The sequence below is a fragment of the Pelodiscus sinensis genome, chromosome 1 (genome assembly GCF_052426305.1).
Source record: "Pelodiscus sinensis isolate ZL-2025 chromosome 1, ASM5242630v1, whole genome shotgun sequence".
Classification (NCBI taxonomy): Eukaryota; Metazoa; Chordata; order Testudines; family Trionychidae; genus Pelodiscus; species Pelodiscus sinensis.
In genome coordinates, this window is record NC_143052.1 from 133144858 (window position 1) to 133161775 (window position 16918).

Below are 16918 nucleotides of genomic sequence, written 5' to 3' on the forward strand. Positions count from 1 at the left end.
ATGTAATGTAAATTGACCCTTCTCTATTGATATTGGTGGAGCTATACTTTGTTGTTGACTATTGGGGGACCTGTAGCCCATTTTGTTCAAAATTAATGTGCTGCGGTGCCAGTCCCATTGGCCTGTATGGATGGAACGGGTGATGTTCTACACCCTGCCCATCTCTGCACCTTCCAGACAGCTTAGAACAGTGGTTCCCAAACATTTCCAGATGGGGACTTATTTTGACAATTCAAGAAGACTTGGTTACCCAAGGCAATTAAAAAACGGGGAGAGGAGAGAGGGTAGAGCCACCTGGGGAGACACTTGGCGACCATTTTGAAATGTAATGGCGACCCATATTTGGGTCCTGACCCATAGGTTGGGAAACCCTGGCTTAGAACCAATAGGCGTTTGTGCTACACTAGCATTGTCTTTGTGCCCCCATTTGAATTTGGCTCGTCTGGGTCAACAAAATCCCTGGCTACGTCTACACTGGCCCCTTTTCCGGAAGGGGCATGTAAATTTCACTAGTCGTCGTAGGGAAATCCGCGGGGGATTTAAATATCCCCCGCGGCATTTAAATAAAAATGTCCGCCGCTTTTTTCCGGCTTTTAAAAAAGCCGGAAAAGAGCGTCTAGACTGGCCCCGATCCTCCGGAAAAAGCGCCCTTTTCCGGAGGGTCTTATTCCTTTAAAGTAGGAATAAGACCCTCCGGAAAAGGGCGCTTTTTCCGGAGGATCGGGGCCAGTCTAGACGCTCTTTTCCGGCTTTTTTAAAAGCCGGAAAAAAGCGGCGGACATTTTTATTTAAATGCCGCGGGGGATATTTAAATCCCCGGCGGATTTCCCTACGACGACTGCTGAAATTTACATGCCCCTTCCGGAAAAGGGGCCAGTGTAGACGTAGCCCCTGTGTCTACATGAGGAGTGTGCATAAGGGCCACTACATTTGTTCAAAGAAAATAGTGTAGGCAAATCTGAAGTGTATCTGCTTAGATCCATCCCATGGGCTGATGGCTGATGAGGCCATTGTCTCCACCTTGCTGATAATAGAATACATCCTTCTTGTCTGAAACCTGTCCAATGTGTTTTTAGGTGCCATCCATATCCAGCGCATTATGTTGTCTTCAGTTCGCCTCACCTATGGGGAAGATTTACAGATTGACTGGGATGGTCGTGGTAAACTGCTGGTGAAGGTAGTTTTCTCTCCTCCAAACGTACACAAAGACTTTCTTGTCTGATGTGAGAAATTGCTTTGTGGTGCATGCTAGAAATTCCATTTTCTCTCTCTGCCCTCAGAGCAATATACTGATCCTTTTGTTTCCCAGAAACAAACATTTGCACCACAGCAACTGCTTGATTTTTTTTCTTTTCTTTTCTATGCACTAACAGTAGCCATTAACCATGAATAGCTTTGCTTTCTGTGGAGCAGACCTTCTGTGGGCCAGATTTTGGATTCTATTTACTCTTGTCCATCTCCAATGAGGTCAATAGGATTGCACAAGTGAAAATGAGGTGAATTTGGCCCATACGATACATTCATATGTTCAAGGGAAAAAAATCAATTTAATTGCACAGGATATGCAGCATATTGCTCCTACTGAGAATAATATTTATGGACATTCTGGATCAACATAAACATCGGGCACTTGGTTGTCAATAATTGCTTTTTTCCATCCAACAAAAAATAAGGCTAATCAGTAAGCATATCTATAGTAGCCCAGTGTCTGTGAGTCTGTAACGCTGCCACCTGGCCGTATACATCAGCGCCCCACCCCCCTTCCCTCTGCCTCCGTGGTGGCTCGGCCAAGCACTGCGCCGAGGAGCGCGGAATCCAAACGGCCGCTTGCCGCCGCTTCCTCCACTGCTGCGGCCCAGCTAAGTGGTGCAGCGCTTGGCCGAGCCGCCACAGAAGGAGGGGAAGGGGGCGGGGCACTGACGTACACGGCCACAGGAGAGGAAGGGGGGGCAGGACGGTGACGTACACGGCCCCACCTCTTGGCTGTGTATGTCACCACCCTGCCCCCCTCCCTCGTGGCGGCCTGGATGAGCAGACTGCACTCAGCCGAGCGCCACAGCGGGAGGGGAAGGGGAAGGAGGGTGGGGAGGGACCGAGGGGAAGGGAGAGGCAGGAGGAGGAAGAGGAGGAGAAGAGAAAGAAAGAGATGGAGAGAGAGGCAGAAGGTGAGCAAGGCAGGAGGCGGAGGAGAGCTGAGAGAGAGAGGGGGAGTCAGTAGGAGGAGAGAAAGAGAGAGATGGAGCCAGAGACCAGAGGCTCAGAGGAGAAGACCAAGGTGGAGGAGAGACCTGAAAATCCTGTCTTATGACGGGCTAATTGGCTAGTCTTATAATAAACCCTGTTGTTTTCCCAATAAATACTAAGGATGTTAAATATCGGGTAATTGACTAATCGAATAGTCAATGCATTTTTGCATCGACTATTCGACTGGTCGATAGGGCACCTCTGCCTTTGAAGTGTAGCAACCGTCCTAGGGCTGTTGCTACACTTCAGAGGCAAAAGTGTTGAAACCCGGGGTCAGCTGGGGACTCCCCCACGGTCCCTGGGCTTCACGCAGCGCTGCCACTTTTAAATGCCGTGAGGAGCCTGACTCTGGGCAATGTGTAGCACTGCTGCTTTGAAGTACCCCTCTTTTCTCTCCCCCCTTGCTGCCTCTATTAGTTAGAGGCAGCAAGGGCAGGGGGGAAGCGACTAATTGACTCTCCTGCAGACTGTCCGATAAGCATTTCCTTATCAGATAGTTGATTAGTCCTTCATACCCCCAGCTTTTATTGTTTGCACTAGATTGAATTTCTCGGCATTCAGTTTCATAAGCCCAATGGTAAAGTTTCTCTATCCTGGGAAGTTGTGACTTGGAAAAACAATTGTGGGGTATTGTGGTGAATATTCAGTGAACATGAGCTCCCATCATAATGCTAAAGCTAAAAAGGATTCATGTGATCCCTGAATACATGAGCCGGGACAAGGAGATTATATTACCTCTGTATTGGAAGCTGGTTTGATGACTATTAGAATAGCGCAAAGAAAGATATATCAAGATGGTGGGAATTGAAGCTAGATAAATTCAGATGTCAAATAAGCTGCATAGTTTTATAGCGAGAGTAATTAGTTATTGGAACAACTCACCCCGGGCTGTGGTGGATTCTCCCTCACTAGACATTACAAAATCAAGAATGGTTGTTTTTTTCTGAAAGATATGCTCTAGTTCAAACAAGAACTATCTCAGGGAAGTTTATAATCTGTTTTATACTGTAAATCAGACTAGATGATCACAGTCGTCCCTTCTGGCTTGATCATCTGTTATTGTAGGCAAAGTGAATATTTGGGCAGCATATTTTGCTTAATCTGAGGTAGAGCCTTGCATGGGACTGGTCTTTAATCCAGCTCCTACCCAATCCTGCCATGCAAGGCAGCCATCATGCAAGACTCCTGGGATTCCAGTCCTGCTGCAGGACTTCACACTTCTCCCCTCTATGGGGCTCTAATTCTAAGGGCCACTGTCTCCTGGTGAGTTAGATAGGGAGGGAGCCCAGGGCACCCCATCACAATACCCTGTATGCACATGCAGAAGGATGTTCTCATGTAACTGCTATATCTCAAGGGCTGCAGGGAAGAGGGCGAGGGGAGGGTAGACAGTGCTGATCACAGCTCTTTGATCCTTGGGGAATATGATGCAGTAGAATGGGGATTCGGATGTTCTCCTGCATGTTGTCCTTCGGCTGCCTGCTGGACAGTGTAGAGGAGACATACTGACTGCAGCCTCTAATTGTGTTCCCCCTGTGGTGGCATACACCTGATTGCACAGCCTTTCTTTGCATCGATAAGCACTTACTCATGTCAGTATGTCCGTTGTCCACAGGAATAATTGTGTGAGTAAGCGCTCACCAGAGTAAAAGCTGCATAACTGAACCCTTTATTTGCTCTTTCATACCATGAGTTTGGGGATTTATTCTCCTGCTCTGGCTATATTCTTTTCCCTTGCCTTCCACTCAAACCTACCCAATATGGTTCTCAGAGCCACCATAAAGCCCATATAAAAATTAGCACATAATAGCATTTGCTGTCCACACATTCTGGATAGATGTTGCATAATAGCACAGAAAGTGAGTTTAACATGTTAGTTCAAGGTAAAGGTTAGAGCTTGAGCAACTGAAAAAAAAAACCCCACACTGCAACAGGAAGAGAAGCTCCAGAAAGGTTTGAGAATGTGGATGCAGCAATTGGTGTTTTGCTCTAGATGTCCAGTACCAAAACACCTGGGAGTTGTTTTAAGCTTGAGCATAATTCAGTTTAATCCACTGGCACCTCTCAGGATGTCTGGCTTTTCTCTGCATCTGTGGTCTCTTTTGTCAGGTCTCAGATCCTTGTATCCTGACCATCATCTTGCCCATCTGTTAAAGTCAGATTTTCTACTTCAACGCTTTTCCTATAGCATCAATAACACTTGTTAATGACTGTCTTTGCTGTTTCTCCCATTGTCCTTTTTATTATGTTCTGCTAGGAATTCCTTCCCATTTATGTACTTGTCATTATTGTTGCCTTTGGAGCATTAATTATTGCCAAACATGTCTGACAATTGGGGGAAGTGATCCACTCCCATGGACTTGTGCAAACACTTCTGGTAAGTTACAGTGTTTGGATTTGCCTGCTGCATTCGTCAAGAAGAGACACCCCTCTGGTGACCTTTGAAAGGCCTGCAGTTTCCAAAACATTTATAGAACTTCAGATGAAGGTGAGTCACTCTGTGTTTGAAGAATGACAGTGTCCCTAATTGTAGAAATTTTAGAAATTCACTTTCCTTGGGACTTTCTGACAGCTTCATTTTTCCCTCCATACTCCTCAGCTGCTGCTACAATTGGTGAGGCTAGGACCAGCTTACTTTTGGTGCCCTACGCCAATGATCTCTTATTAGCCAGAGGAATAATTGTGAAAGATATTTCACTTTTCAGCCTGCCTCTGTATCACTGTTAATTCCTTCCAAGGTGGGGTACAAGGGACAGCAGTCTGGTCCATGCATACAGAGAGCTACTAGTTGTTGGGGCAGCTCCCAAGCATTTTTTGTAATATGAATTTAGAGACCACATTCTTACGAATGTTGATGAGCATTGGAAATTCCTATTGAAATGCATGGGAGTTACTGGTACTTGGTCCCCAGGTCAAATTTGTCCTTACTACTTCTCTATTCAGATGTTCTTTAAATACATAACTTTTTTTTGTCTACATTGAGGGTCATGTTTAATCTCTTGCAACCCATTAGTCTTTGTGTGGGTGTAAATCAGGGCAGAATTCCTAGAAGGAAGCCAGGTAGAAAGGGGAAGGCTGTACACCAGCAGTTCTATAGGGAAGGAGAATAGCTTTAAAGCTAGTACTGTTTTCCTTATTTTAATGAAGTTCCTTGTTTAGCATGAGAAGAAAGCAGCTCTTTGTATTTGTTATCAGTGTCACAAGGTAACACTAACAAATAAAAATCACTGGACTAGCTTCCAGTATTATTTCTATGCCTAGGTCCTCCCACCATTTTTTGTAATAGTACAGTCGTTCTCTATTTAAAAAGAGTTTTCCTCTCCACTGTTGTGTCATAAAGACCAACACGGACAGGGAATATAATTTACTCCAGGAAAACAGTGAAAGTGACCAGACATTAAGTGCTGTAAAAATGCACCAAGTAAATACACTCAAGAAAAAAACCAGAACTTTTTTCTCTGTTTATGTGAAAATAATTCATCTGTTTTTTAAAAACAAGCCAGTGCTTGTATATTTTTAGTACTTGTAAAAACTGTTCAGCCAGAAGTCTGAATTTTTAGATTGATGGTTCCCCTTTAATATATATTTGAGGAATTATATCGTCGAATAAAAATACTGCCATGAAACCGTGTGCTAATATTGAAGAATAACCATTCTTACCTTTGTCTGTAAGCTCTCCCCAGTCTACACTGACAAAATCTGTGGTCTGTGTGGAAACTACAATGGCAACGAAGGGGACGACTTTCTGACACCTTCTGGCCTTGTGGAAGCCCTTGTGGAAGATTTTGGAAACGCCTGGAAGCTCAGTGGAGATTGCCAAGACTTGTTAAAACAAGACAGTGACCCCTGTAGTCTCAACCCTCGCTTAGGTACTGAAACCTGCCTGCCACATAACATATAGTGCTGTGAAAGAACATGTGATCTCCCATCCCATAAAAGTGCAACTGTTTGCAACTGGGAACAGGATCATTCTTACTTCTGTAAAATAAGTCAAACATCTTTCATTCCATGCATTGAATGAAGCACGGGTCCTGCAGAAAAGATACTAGGTGATCACATAATTAAAAACTATATCATAATGTGTACACAAAAGGTGGCTGAATTTAGGTTACATGGGGCACCTGACTTCTGGCATTTCCTAACTTCTGAGTGCTTGACTCTGTAACCTTAATGCAAGTTGGACCTCCCTGGTCTGGCACTTTCAGGACTTGACTGGTCCAGATGAGGAATTTTTGCCAGACCAGGGGATGTCATGTCTGGCTCCCCTGCTACCAGTTCCTCCAGCCCTGGACCAGCTGTGGGCCTCCTGGCTGGCTTTCCCTTGCTGCCAGCCTCACTACCCTGCCAGTCCCTCCACCTCTTTCCTTGCTAGACCAGGGAACCTAGCTCCCTGTGTGCCGGGCTCCTGGCCCCGTCAGACAGCTCCACTTGGTTGTACCTAGCAGCCCAGCTGTGGGGAGCCCCGCTGACAGCCCTCTACCAGGACCCTCTGGTCCTGGAACATCTGTGGTCCTGCCAGATGACCAATGGTGCCAGACCAGGGAGTCCTGGATTACAGAGGTTCAAACATGTCTTTTTTTAATGCAGTTTTTAATTTAGTTTTTTAATTTAAACAAACTGAAAAAAAGCACACGAGACCCTAGAGATTCCATCATATGGAAACATTGACTCCAAACGTGGGTCAAAAGGAGGGTTTGGACCATTTGACCTTAGCACAGACTTGAGCTAATGGCAATGTTATCTGTGTAAGTAGCAGGCTATTATGCCCTCTGTGGATCAGTCACTAGAGGGGGATGCAAGGCACCTTGCAAGAGGGTTTCACAGCTGTTTGCTGACAGAAGGGAATACAGAGACACAGGGCTCCTGGGTTCAATTCAAGCTTCTGATGACACATGTGCGCCTGTAATTGTAGACCTTTCTGCCCCATGCCCTTAGCCTGCCTCTGCCCCTCTCTGTTCCTCTTTGCCGCAGCTTCTGACCTCTCCCTCTCTGTTCCTGTTCGTTCCTGCCCCTCAGGATGCTTCTTTCCTCCTATCCACTCCCTCACATCTGATGCCTCTGCCTGCTTCTCTTCCCTCCCCTTCTGTGCCTGTACACCCTGCTTCCCCACTGACTCCTCCCACGCATCCTTTCTCCCACCTCTGCATTCCCATGTGGCAGGTAGCTGCTGCCTCCATATTGCCTGGAGAGGGGTTGAGAACAAAGGTGAGAGTCTTTTGGAGCTCACCTCTGGTGCCCCTGGTGTCCAGAAAGACTAATTGTAGGAGAAGTCAAGTTCAGCCCCTGCAACCCCAGGACAGAGCAAGCTCAGTTGCTCTGTGGAGATGGCGCGCACACATGGAGCAGTCCCACACAGGAGGTGAGAGGTGAAGACACCTCAAAACATTCAGCCTGAGCAGTTTCAGACTGGGAAATTTATAAGCTGCTAAAAATGAGCCTGATGATAGGAAGTGCCAGGCAGCCTGAGCTACAATCAGTGCCATCAGTTTTGCCAGTGAGAGCAGAACAGAACAGAAAATCAAGGTCTTCCACTGTTTGTTTTGCTAATTAAAGGCTGCTGTTATTGAATGGGAAATAATCCAGCACTACAGGCGGAGGATCACATTTTGCTCTTCAGGTCTCTTATCCTATTAAGAAAAGCAAAAGGAAAATCGTTCAGTTAGGCTTGGTCTGCATTAGCAATTTATGTTGGTATGACTGCAGTGCTCGGGGTGGGGAAAATGGACATCCCCGAGTGGTGTCATTATTCTGACCTAGCGGCACAACGGTGATGGAAAGGCTTCTTGCATCAATGAAGGTACCACCTCTTGGGGAGGCAGATTACCTGCCCCAATGGGAGAAGCCCTCCTGTCGTTGTAGGTAGTATCTTCACTGAAGCACGACAGTGGCGCAGCTGCCTCCCTTTCAGTGTATAGAAACCTTTGCTTTGATTACAGCTGCTCCCCGAGTTACGAACAAGTTACGGACCAACACTTTACAACCACTTTGGTCGTAAGTGCGGTTGGTTGTAAATGGAGGTGGTCATAACTCGGGGAGTAGCTGTACTCTGCTTTTTGCGTGTAAAGTGTCCAGATAACATTTTTCTCATTTTAGCCAAGTATGCGGAAGAATCCTGTTCAATTCTAATGTCGTCCATGTTTGAACCTTGCCACCATGAAGTTAGCCCTTCTCCGTACCTGAAGAACTGCCGCTATGACGTGTGCTCCTGTTCTGATGGCAAAGATTGCCTGTGTGCTGCTGTTTCTACCTATGCCACTGCCTGCGTTAGGAGAGGCGTTCTGATCCAGTGGCGGGAGCCAGACTTCTGCTGTAAGTGAATGCTGCAAAGAACTGTTTTCTTGCATTGACTCGATGGTGTCCTGTGACAAGATCAGCCATTTCTGATTTCTGCAAGGTGCTGAGTATCTGCTCCAGGACATGCGGCTCATGCTCAGTTGTCTTTCACCCCATTAGGAGTAGAGGAGGCTCAGTTTTTTGCAGAAGGTGCTCAGCAACAGGCAAAAATAGCTCCCCTTGAGCAACCCTCAGCTGGCTTGGTTCAAACCACTCCTCCACTAACTTTGGCTGCCTGTCTGAAAATGTTCCCAATACCTTGGGCTGGCAGCCTCTCAAAGTATCTCATGAAGTTAATGGCAACAGGTACTTTGTATGTTAACACTTCCCCGCTGGGACCCATCCAGGGAGGCACTGACCTTCTCAATTCCTGTTGCCTTCAAAATAGTAGTTGTGAGTATTACTCACAGTATCAGACCTCTGGTCCTAGCAGAAACCTAGCAAGCTGGTTAGTTCAGTTCCCAAGGAAAGGTCCAAGTCAGTTCTTATTACATGGCATCGTTTTTCCAAGATGTGAGCACTATGTTGCTGTTTAGACTCCTTTGTCTCCGCTGTTAATGAGTTTTAACCTGACTCTGAGGCTGACACACCCTATAGCAAGATAGTAATGGATGACAAGATACTCCCTTGAACGTGCTGTGGCCCCATTGTGCTACACACTGGACAGATACAAAGGGTGGGATTTTTAGAAGCATTTAAAGGAGTGAAGCTATTTCCACACTTACAGCGATTTAGGGGCTTCATATAGACACTTACTGCAGTGATGGGAGGGGTTGTTCTTTCGCTGTAGTAAATTCACCTCCCACGTAGCGATTAGCTGGATCAACTGGAAGAATTCTCCAGATGACTTATTGCCGTCTTCCCAGGGACATGGGTTGGTTTAACTATGCTGCGTAGGGTGCCTGAGCGAAGTAGCTGGGTTGTTCTAATTTTCTAATGCACACCAGTTCTTAAATGCCTATGTTCCAGTAAAAGCCAGTGGGACCTGAGTGCTATCTTCTTTTCAGGATTGCTTGAAAACTCCACCCATGATAAATGGCAGCCCCTGTCCCAATTTAAAAGCTAAGCAGAACAGGAGATTGAAACGTATAAGTAGCCCCTGGGGGGTAGGTGGGTGACTAGAGGGGGATGATGGCATAACAAAAAATAATAGGATACTTATGCACAGACCAGCAGTGCATGGGAAGAATGTGGCAGGAGGCTGGAATAGAAAAAAAATCCCTTTTTTATCATCTCATTATTAGGCAGAGGTGGTTGGAAAAATTCAATTGAAATGAAATTTTGATGCAAAACAGAAATAATTTTCTTCATCAATGTCTGCCAAAGACTTTTCTCCTGTTTCCAAGCAGCTCTACTCTTAAGGAAAGTAGAAAAGCAGGGATTTTAGGGGAAAGCACATATGCTTGGCTGTACTCCCAACAGTATTCCTTCCCAAACAGTAGCTGGGTGGGGCATTTGAAAAACCAAGTGACTACAGAAGCTAGAGAGTGGGGAGAGGTCACTGGAGTTCCAACTGAGGCAATCCGTCCTAGGCCAGTCATGCCAGTTGTTGGAGGCTGGGTTACACTTGCTGGGGGAGAGCAAGACTGGAGAACAAGACTGGATTATGTTAAATTGCTGTACGGTTTCATAATATTGACTTGATTTATGTAAATGTTCAGAGAGTGGAACATTAATTCAATAAAAAACCTTTTAAAAAAATGCACAAGTCTGGAGGCTGAAAGTGAGAGCAGCGGTAATGCAACTTCGTTTTTGCTGTAATTGAACAAGTCAATTTTCACAATTAATCTTTAATAGTGTAGCACTGCTTCCTCCTCTCTGTACATTACGGAGCACTTTGTGCCTGCACCAAGAGCAGATTTCTCTGACTGCAGATCCATCAGGCCCCATTAAATAATCTTCTCTCCTGTCACATGAAGGAGAACAATTCTCCTTTTAATGGGCTTGAGACTTGAATATGCTATTGGCATAATTTGTGCTGATGGACTGATGATCTCTCTGGCTGAGATTCAGATTCACAGGCAAATGATTTAACAGAAGCAGTTTGCTTTATCTGAAGTTCGTCAGTGGCAGATAGGTTGTGGCCTCTTTGTGCTATACACTGTACAGATATATAGGGTGGGGAAGTGTCTAAAGAGATTAGGCCGGGGTGGGCAATAATTCTTAAAATTATTTTAGGGGCAGAGCCTCGGGCGGAAGGGGTGGGCTCAGGAGACTTCCTGTGTCCCCCCCCGTCTGGCCTGAGGTGGGGGAGTGCTAGAAGACTCACCCCTCCCTGCCTGCCCCTAGAGAGAAATGCCACGGGAGAAGACCTCACGTGCTCCTCCTGCCCCCAGACCAATCAGGGCCTGAGGACAGGGGAGCGCGGGAAGTCTCCTCTCTCCTGCAAGAGCGCACGGTGACTAGAGACACACTGATTGTTTTAAAACAGCTGGCTTTTTGCTCTAGCTGCTGCGTGCCCCTAGCAGGGCGGGGACAGGACATGAGAGACTTTGCGCGTTTGCTTCCCCCAGGCCCTGATTAGCCTGGAGGTGAGGCACGTGCAAAGCTTTTCCCCTGCCAAGGACGCATGGCACCCAGTATGTCTATACTACCACCCTAGTTCAAACTAGGGTGGTAATGTAGTCAACCGGAGTTGCAAATGAAGCTCAGGATTTGAATTTCCTGGGCTTCATTTGCATGTTGCCGGGCACCGCCATTTTTAAATGTCCGCTAGTTCGGACTCCGTGCCCCGTGGCTACATGCGGCATGAACTAGGTAGTTCGGACTAGGCTTCCTATTGTGAACTACCGTTACTTCTCGTTCCACAAGGAGTAACAGTAGTTCCACGAGGAGTAATGGTAGTTCGGAATAGGAAGCCTAGTCCGAACTACCTAGTTTGTGCCGCGTGTAGCCGCGGGGCACGGAGTCCGAACTAGCGGACATTTAAAAATGGCGGCGCCCGGCAACATGCAAATGAAGCCCGGGAAATTCAAATCCCGGGCTTCATTTGCAACTCCAGTTGACTACATTAACCACCCTAGTTCGAACTAGGGTGGTAGTGTAGACATACCGCTAGAGATAAATGTGGCTGTTTTAAAACAGCTGGCATGTCTCCCTTGCAGGGGCAAGGAGACTTCACGTGCTCCCCCGCCCCCAGGCCTTGATTGACTTGGGGTGGGGGAGCGGCAGGACAGTTACGGGTTGGATCCACTGGTTTGGTGGGCCAAATTTGGCCCGTGGAAGGCCCTTTGCCCACCCCTGGGGTAGTCCATGTTGACAGGTCTGGGAAAGCTACTCTGGGTGTCCCCACTAAATGCAAGATGGGGCAGATTGTTGAACATAAGCAGTTAGCATGTATTCTATAGGAATATTCTGCGGTCCGCTAGAAATAAGAACTAACTAAACAATCCGTCCCCCCTTGCAATTGACTGGGGGCTTGGGAGTACCTTTCCAGACCTGAAGAAGAGCTCTGTGTGGCTCAAAAGCTTGTCTCTCTCCTCAGCAGAAGCTGATCCAATGGAAGGTATTATCCCACCCACTGTGTTTCTCTAAACTGTTCAGTGCGTGCACTCACCCGATTGCTTGCGCCTCATACCCTGAGTGTATGTCTACACTACCCCGCTAGTTCGAACTAGCGGGGTAATGTATGCATACCGAACTTGCTAATGAAGCCCAGGATTTGAATTTCCCGGGCTTCATTAGCATAAAGCCGGCGCCATTTTTAAAAGCCGGCTAGTGCGAACCCCGTGCCGCACGGCTACACGCGGCACGGGCTAGATAGTTCGAACTAGCTAGCCATTCCGAACTATCTGTACACTTCGTTCCACGTGTAGCCACGCGGCACGGGGTTCGCACTAGCCGGCTTTTAAAAATGGCGGCGCCGGCTTTATGCTAATGAAGCCCGGGAAATTCAAATCCCGGGCTTCATTAGCAAGTTCGGTATGCATACATTACCCCCCTAGTTCGAACTAGCGGGGTAGTGTAGACATACCCTAACATACTCTTTATTGTCTGGGGCAGTCGAATAGCTGCTCCCTCATAGATCCTTCATGTGTGAATTGGAAACACCGTGCTGTTCGCTGCAGCCAGAGGCCCATGGGACTGGTACGAAAGAAAGAGTCTTTCATTTTGTTGCATTTGCTCTCCAGTAGGTGCCCATTGCTCTTGAGCTTTGATGAACCCCTGCAGTTCTATTGTGAAAGGAAGGATGGTGTGTAGAGCACTAGCCTAGGAGATGTTGGTTCTAGCCCCTGCTCCCCTATAGATTACCTGTGTGACCTTGGACAAGTCACATATATGGGTATGTCTACAGTTACACCCTCTTTCGAGGATTTAGTTGAGATAGAACTCAAGATCTGCTCTGCAGCTGCTGTCCCTGCTCCATTGAGTGTCCTACTTTGCCTGCTGCTTCCATCAGAAGCCCATTACCACTCGGAATGCTTCTGGCAATCCTACCTAACAATCCAGCCTTTGAGCAGGAATGACATGACCCTGAGAGCAGCCTGCTCCCTGTCTTGTGGAAACAAGAGGACTGACATGGCTGCAGGGACACTGCATGTACATTTGTTATCACTGCTGCCACCTCGTGCTGGATGCAGGTACAAACCAACATTGCTATTTGCAGAAGCAGACCAGGATATTAGAAAGCAGAACCCCACAGTTAGGTGCTGAAGGTCATAGACCACTGAAAAAGTAGCCTGACTATAAAAAGTGTGGACTAGTAGATACTCAATACTTTTTGAATCCAAAGCCATTTGCATATGTATTTAGGAACCTAACCTTAGGTGCCAATTTGTGGCAAATTTGACCCTAAACTATATTGTTAATGGAAACTAAGTAAAAAGGAAAGGCACAGATACAACAATGGTTTTTGTAAATCCATAGCTCCCTTTTAGATCCAAGTAACAGTAGGAACTGGAGGCAGTTTGCATTACGCTTTCCTCCTGTTTGGAGGAATTTTTTGTAACATTTGTTATGGCTTTTGCTTAATGTGGTACCATGTGCACATTGTGGTCCCATTGACTTCAGTGGGGCTCTCTGTAGGGGTTATGCCAGCAGGTCCTGATGTGCCACTGATGGGTCTCCAGGTGTTTTTTTTTTTTAATCTCCATGTTATGATATAAAGAGTTAGTAAAACCACATGTGAATCAGAAAAGACTACCCTGCAATTAGGTCCCAAAATAGGCTGCTATTCATTTAGATCTGGGTCCAAAGTCAGCAGAAGCCAGTGGAAGACTGACTTTCCATTGATTTCAATAGGCTTTGGATCAGCCCCATAAAACATACTGGTTAATGTGAAATTGTTCCCCACTGATTACATGAATTTTACTGGACAGTGGGTCTTTCCACTGTGGTTTCACTGATGTGTCTTATTTAACAGCAATGACTTGTCCGGAAGGCCAAATTTATCAACAGTGTGGAACTCCATGCAACCAGACCTGCCGGGCTCTATCCTACCCAGATGTAGGCTGCAATGAATTCTGCATGGAAGGCTGCTATTGTCCACATGGGCAATATATTGATGAGCATGGAGATTGTGTACCAAAGTCCCAGTGCTCTTGCTACTATGATGGTGAGATCTTCCAACCAGATGATGTCTTTTCAGATCACTACACCATGTGGTAAGTGCAGTAGATGCAACTGATTCCAGTTGTTTCTTTACCCACCTTTTAAAGAAGTTTTTAAAAAGCCTCATCAGATAACTAGGCCAAGCCACTGGTGTAAATTGGCATAGCCGTACTGAAATCAAAGGAGTTGTGCCAATTTAAACTAGTCGAGGGTTTGCCTATAAGTAATCTAAATCTAGGTGTCTTGGCATATTTTGCATCAGGAAGTAGAATATTCAGTCACATTGTGCAATGAGTTTAGTGACTTTAAATGCTTTTTCATGGGTAATAATACATTTTTGAAAACCTAATTATCTCTATAAAACAGCAACTGCTAAGTTGCATTTATAATTATTAAAGAGCAGCTAGGAATTTAATTGATGAACTGCTCCTGACAAAGCCAATTTCTGGAACAATATCCTCTCATTTTCCCCTTAACCAGAGAGGTCACATTGAGAGCAGTAAGAAGTTACTTCTCCTCCTCCACATTGCAGCAAATGGAGCTGCGTCACCAGTTTTATACCAGGGTAGCTCCATTCATTTCACTTGTGTTACATCAGTACAACACTGGAATAACGGGGGATGAATAATGATGTGTACTTAAAGGCAAGGGTTTGTGACTGGAGGGTGAGGGGGTGGCTTTGACCCTTCCCAGACTACTGCACTGTTTTCAGGAGTCTGAGTTTTCACGTTTACCCCAGGTTTCACTTCAGTTCACGAAAACGTGCTTACAAAATGTGCTGAGATTCTCATTTTTACCATGTAATTATAAAATAAATTGGAATATAACTGTTGTACTTACATGTCAGTGTATAATATATAGAGCAGAATAAACAAGTCACCGTATGAAAATTTAGTTTGTACTGACTTCTCTAGGGCTTTTTAAATGTATCTTGTTGTACAATTAGGCAAATATCTAAGGGCACATCTACACAGCACAGTTATTTCGAAATAACTGATGTTCTTTCGAAATAATGAGAACATTTACACAGCATTTCCATTATATTGAAATAAAATTGAAATAACAGATGGCTTATTCCGACTTCTGTAAACCCCATTCCATGAAGAATAACGCCTCTTCCGAAATAGATGATTCAAAATAACTGTAGTGTGGACGCTCCGCTGCTGCTATTTCAAATTAGCTCCTCCCCAGGGCCATTCAAACTAATTATTCCCTAGTGTCTCCTGGGGCTTTAAACCGAGGTAGCACATCCACATTGGTGAAGCCTGCTTCTGACTAATTTTGGGGCTTCCTGTAGTGTAGATGTGCTTTTTAGAAATAAGCTGTTTCGGGGTATTTCTTCTGGAATAGCTTATTTTGAAATAAGTGTGAAGTGTAGACGTACCCTAAATGAGATGATATACCTACTGGAAGACCTTTGCATAACCCCAGGGTATTTATACTCCTGTTCAATGGAAACGCTGCTTTAAGGGTATACAGTAGGCTTGGGACAGTGTGTGTACAAATTGCTAGTTACAGCCTTGCTACCTTTACATGTTTCATGATGATAATAACAACACAAAAAGTTGCCTTCAACAGTGATGGGACTTTTTTTGTAGATGCTCTAAAAATCATAAAGCAAGTAGAAGTTAAATGCCAGTTCGTTAAATAGAGTCACTGTTCATCTTTCATAGCTATTGTGAAAATGGCGTCATGAGCTGTACTACAAACAGAGTCCCTGGCGCCTTGCTACCAGATGTTTTCTTTGACAATCCGCCACCTGCCAGAAGTCAGTATGCTTTAAAAATTATATTTGTTCTTGTTCTTTTCTACAGTATCTTGTTGCACAGGGTGAGGGGAGGGAGGCCATAGTGATGTGTGGGTGAGTGAAGTGTGTCCATACAACCAGGGCCTTCCATAGAATGGAGTTGGGAGCATTCACATCTTCAGGAGAATCTGGCATCATAGTGGAATGCTGAGCACCACTCCTGATTGGTTCCTAAAGCTTTTACAGCTACCTGCAAAGTTTCCCTTTAGCAAAGGGGATTAAAAGTGATGATCATTTAGGGGTGTTTTTAGCCCCTCCCCCAGCAATGTTCCCCTCTAACATTTTCTATCCAGGTGTGGAATAAAGTTTGTTATATGCACCAAGGCATGTATGGATAGGGTTGCCAGGTGTCTGGTATTGAACTGGACAGCCCAATATTTGTGCCTTCCGTCCGGTAAAAAAATTAAGAAAATACCGGACACCTAAAATGTCTGGTATTTTCTATTTGTCCTGAGGCCCGGCTCGAGCGCCCGACAGAAGGCAGCTTGGGACATACTGGGATATAGGGAGGGGGGAATGGCCCGGGTGGGACTCTGGTGGAGATCTAAAGGGCCTGGGGCTCAGCTGAGAGCCCTAGGCCCTTTTAAATCACCGGCCCTGGGAGCAGCTGCTTTTCTTCTCTCCTCCCCCGCCCCATGTTGGTGGCCCTGGATGGGAGGCACTGCGGTGGCAGGCAGAGAGCTGTGTAGGGTGTGTAACCTAAGGTTCTGGCATGTCCTTGCTCATCTGAGGAGAGCCGTAGAGCATCCAGTGCTAGTCATGCCCATGCTACAGGAGCGTGTGCAGCATGCTGCCATAATGGAGAGCACCCTCTTGTCATGCCCATGGATGTGCCAAGCTAGCAGGGAGGCAGTCATACTGGTATAAAATTGATGAACTGATATACCTTATTTCCCTTCCTTCAGGGACACCACTTACACTGATACAAGCACCTTTCTCTCAGTCTAACTCTGCACAGCTAAGAGGGTTTGCTGTTTTAACTAT

At 45.9% G+C, this 16918-nt stretch overlaps 1 protein-coding gene across 1 annotated transcript in view; it reads left to right on the top strand.

Moving 5' to 3' along the window:
• The window catches only part of VWF (von Willebrand factor), a 248544-nt gene that overhangs the window by 60311 nt on the left and 171315 nt on the right, over nt 1–16918 (top strand). The window contains exons 13-17 of the mRNA XM_006128153.5: nt 1077–1177; nt 5918–6113; nt 8338–8553; nt 13940–14180; nt 15801–15895. Of these exons, the coding sequence (XP_006128215.3) occupies nt 1077–1177; nt 5918–6113; nt 8338–8553; nt 13940–14180; nt 15801–15895 (849 nt within the window). The remainder of the gene's footprint in view (nt 1–1076; nt 1178–5917; nt 6114–8337; nt 8554–13939; nt 14181–15800; nt 15896–16918) is intronic.